Source organism: Bison bison, unplaced genomic scaffold (genome assembly GCF_000754665.1).
Source record: "Bison bison bison isolate TAMUID 2011002044 unplaced genomic scaffold, Bison_UMD1.0 scf7180017864516, whole genome shotgun sequence".
NCBI lineage: Eukaryota > Metazoa > Chordata > Mammalia > Artiodactyla > Bovidae > Bison > Bison bison.
Window position 1 is genome coordinate 1,684,661 of NW_011495069.1, and position 3,872 is coordinate 1,688,532.

At 55.8% G+C, this 3,872-nt stretch overlaps 1 protein-coding gene across 1 annotated transcript in view; it reads right to left on the reverse strand.

Moving 5' to 3' along the window:
* The window catches only part of LOC104981218 (taste receptor type 1 member 2), a 12,427-nt gene extending 8,919 nt beyond the window's left edge, over nt 1-3,508 (reverse strand). Inside the window, exons 1-3 of the mRNA XM_010830222.1 lie at nt 3,282-3,508; nt 1,917-2,217; nt 1-459 (exon numbers count right to left, since the gene is read on the reverse strand). Coding sequence (XP_010828524.1) covers nt 1-459; nt 1,917-2,217; nt 3,282-3,463 — 942 coding nt within the window. The 5' untranslated portion in view covers nt 3,464-3,508. The remainder of the gene's footprint in view (nt 460-1,916; nt 2,218-3,281) is intronic.
* Between the last annotated feature and the right edge of the window lie 364 nt (nt 3,509-3,872).

Genomic DNA, 3,872 nt, shown 5'->3' on the forward strand with positions numbered 1-3,872 from the left:
GGTGAGGTTGTGCAGCACCGGGTCGATGGCCCAGGACTCGGAGGCGATCCACACGGCGCCCGTTAAGTTCTGGCGCAGCACCTCGCGGAAGAAGTTGTGCAGGGCAAGCTCCGGCGAAAACACCACCACGACGCGTGCCGTGCTCTGCTGCAGCTTGCCCACAATTGTCTCCAGACGCTCCTGGTCCTGCGGCGTCATGGTCTGGTTGGGCTGCGGCGTGGGCAGCGTCTCCTGGAAGGCGATGCAGATGTCACCGTGCGCCAGGCGCTGGCTGAGCAGGTGGCTGTTCTCGCGGCCGTAGTCGTCGCCGCTGGCCAGCACGACGATCCAATTCCAGTGGAAGTGCAGCAGCATCTGCACTATGGCCTCCGTCTGGTGATCCGCGCCCGGCACGGTGCGTAGCACCGCGGGGAACCTGCCCTTGTTGCCCAGCTCGTCGTTGATGGCGCTGTACGTGATCTGCAGAGCGGAGGGTCCTCGGGCATTAGCAGGGGGTGGGGCTGGGGGTCGGGGATGGGGGAGGATGGGGATGCGGGGTGGCGGGAAGCTCACCCGGCAAGGTTCCCTTCCTCCTTCACCTCCCTTAAGCCTCCATCCAGGTTCCCCCTCCCCCCGCTTCACCTGCCACCCCCACCCCCGCCCCCGCAACGTGGCCCACCTCCCTTAACTTTGACTTGACTTTCCCTGACGTCCCTGGTGGCTCAGATAGTAAAGCGTCTGCCTACAATGCAGGAGACCCGGGTATCTCTGGGTCGGGAAGATCCCCTGGAGAAGGAAATGCAACCCACTCCAGGACTCTTGCCTGGAGAATCCCATGGGATGGAGGAGCCTGGTAGGCTACATACAGTCCATGGTTTGCAAAGAGCCGGATGACTGAGCGACTTCACTTTCCTTTTCCTTTTTCCCTTTCCTCCACTGCTCACTTCCTGTCACCCTGTATCACATCCTGATTTGCACTGGTCCCTCCGTCTGTCCCCCCAGAAGGTCAGCTCTATGAGGACAGACTTCTGTGCCTCCACAGCTCATCACCAACACCTGCAATGGTGCCTGGCTCGGCACATGCTCAATACACACTCATTACATGAATGAAAGAGTGAGTTCAGTCCTGACTGGATGTTTCAGGTAAGACTGTCAACATTTATTGAGCACCTACAATGAGTCAGAACCTTGGTGCTTGATGTCATAAAAACAACAGTAACAATTACAGTATTTGTAACTGCCCACTGTTGGCCGAGGCCTGTGCTAGCAAGCAGATATTTTATGCCATTTACGCCTTTCTGATCATGATGAGGAAACTAGAATAGCAGCAGTAGTTGTGGCCACCAACTCCGCTCCTCTTGCTTGGAAAAGCTCATGGACAGAGGAGCCTGGTGAGCTACAGTCCATGGGGTCGCAAAGAGTCGGACACGACTGAGCGACTAACACACACACACACAGTAATTCTACAGCACTTTTGTGAGGACCTGCCATGGGCAGACTCCATGCTAGGAAGCTATGCAGAGTGGTACAGGACGCTTTCTGAGCTTTCATTCTTGTGCAAGACGCTTTACATAACAAGGGCAACATTACTGACTACCTACTGTGTGCTAGAAATTCTTAGCTAGGGTGAATGCTTTAATCTGCAGACAGTCCAAAGATAGGACTCTTATCTCTCCACTTTAGAGATGCAGAAACTGAGGCTTGGGAGAGTTGAGAGATTGGCTCGAGGTCTCACAACCGGCCAAGATTCAGAGGCAAGGTGCACACCAGGTCTGTCTGCCTCCAGAGCCTGAACTCTCAACCAACAGGCTGGCTGCCTGCCAGGGCTGGGGTGGATGTCCTGACCTTGCTTCTGCTCCCCCAGGCATCCCCTGTAGGTACTGGTCAGGGTGGTAAGCCCTCTGGACAAGCCCTCCTCCGCAGCCCCAGGGCCTCACCTGTGGAAGGAGGAAGAGGGAGAGGAAGTTGGCCACAGTCTTGGTGGACTCGGAGTTGTCGGGACCTATGATGGCCACCACGCGGGGCACATATTGGCTGTAGTCCTCCTGGATGGGCAGGAAGTAGTCATCCTGTGACAGGAAGTAGAGCGCGGGCTGGACGTTGTTGGACATGTAGCAGGAGTCCACCATCTCGTAGCCCAGCAGCACGTCGGGCAGCAGGCTGCTGTCATTGTTGATCTCCTCCACCGCGAAGCGCATGGCCTGCATGAGGTTGTAGCCCAGCACCTTCATCTCATACCTGGAGGGGCCGCCGTGGGCGGGGTGGGCAACAGGTCCAGGGTGGGAAGGGGAGGGGAGGGGGGGCAGGTGAGCCAGCCTGTCCCTCATGCCTGCAGTAGAAAAACCAAGGCATCGCCCAAGAGGGAACCACTCCAAAGGGTGCTGGCGTCATTATATCATTTTCACCACCCCACAGCTCTGGGATCACCATCGTCCCTGTGACCACCTCTGACACCAGGACCTCTGTGGCTATCAGTCACTTACCACTTCTACCAGCACCAACATCCCTATGGCCTATATCATCACTCGATCAACGTCCATCAATGTGACCATCATCCTACCATGGCCTCCACCATCACCATCACCACCATGACCATCATCACCTGCTATTTCTATTGTGGATATCATCACCATTGCCATCATGGGCACCATGTCCGAAACCATGATTATCAATACCACTATCATCACCACCACCATCACCACCACCACCACCTCCATCATCACCATCATGATCACCACCAGGACCACCACCACCACCATCACAACCATCACCATTGTCACTACTACCACCACCTCTACAATCACCATCACCACCATCACCACCACCACCACCAACACCATCACCATCACCACCACCACCACCACCACCATGACCATCACCACCAACACCATCATCACCACCACCACCATGACCATCATCACCTGCTATTTCTATTGTGGATATCATCACTATTGCCATCATGGGCACCATGTCCGAAACCATCATTATCAATACCACCATCATCACCACCACCACCACCCTCACCACCACCACCATTGTCACTACCACCACCACCTCTACAATCACCATCACCACCATCACCACCACTTCCATCATCACCATCATGATCACCACCAGGACCACCACCACCACCATCACAACCATCACATCATCACCACCATCACCATCAGCACCATCACCACCTGTACAATCACCATCAGCACCTCCTCCTCCATTACCACCACCACCACCACCACCACATCACCACCGCCCACCATCACCACCCTGCCACCACCGCTTCCGGCCTTATCCTGGAGACTCACTCCTTGCACTTGGGCACCTTCAGGTAGTTGAGGTGGACAATGCCCTTCACATTGGCATGGAGGGTGAAGAGGCCACCGAGGAGGTAATCACCAGGCAGGAAGAACTCTGAATTCTCCGCTGGCTCAGCCAGGGCTTGCAGCAGGAAGAGCAGGGAGCAGGCTGCCCTGCCCTGGGGTCCCATGGCTGGGAAATGGAGGTCTCAGAGGTGGCTCTGCCTCCTGGAGAGCTGACAGCCTGACCCAGGGGATTTGCACAGACATTTACATACTGCTCCTGTTGCTGTCCACGGGGCAGGAAAGCACCTGGGACAGGTAGAGAGGTTAGTGGACTCTGGGGAAAGAGGAGGCTGGGATTAGGATGAGCCTTCTGTCACTTGGATGAGATCACATCTTCCTAATGTTTCAAACATTTGGGAGCGAAGGACATTCAGTTCAGTTCAGTCGCTCAGTCATGTCTGACTCTCTGCGACCCCATGGACTGCAGCACGCCAGGCCTCCCTGTCCATCACCAACTCCCGGAGTCTACCCAAACTCATGTCCATTGAGTCGGTGATGCCATCCAACCATCTCATCCTCTGTCATCCCCTTCTC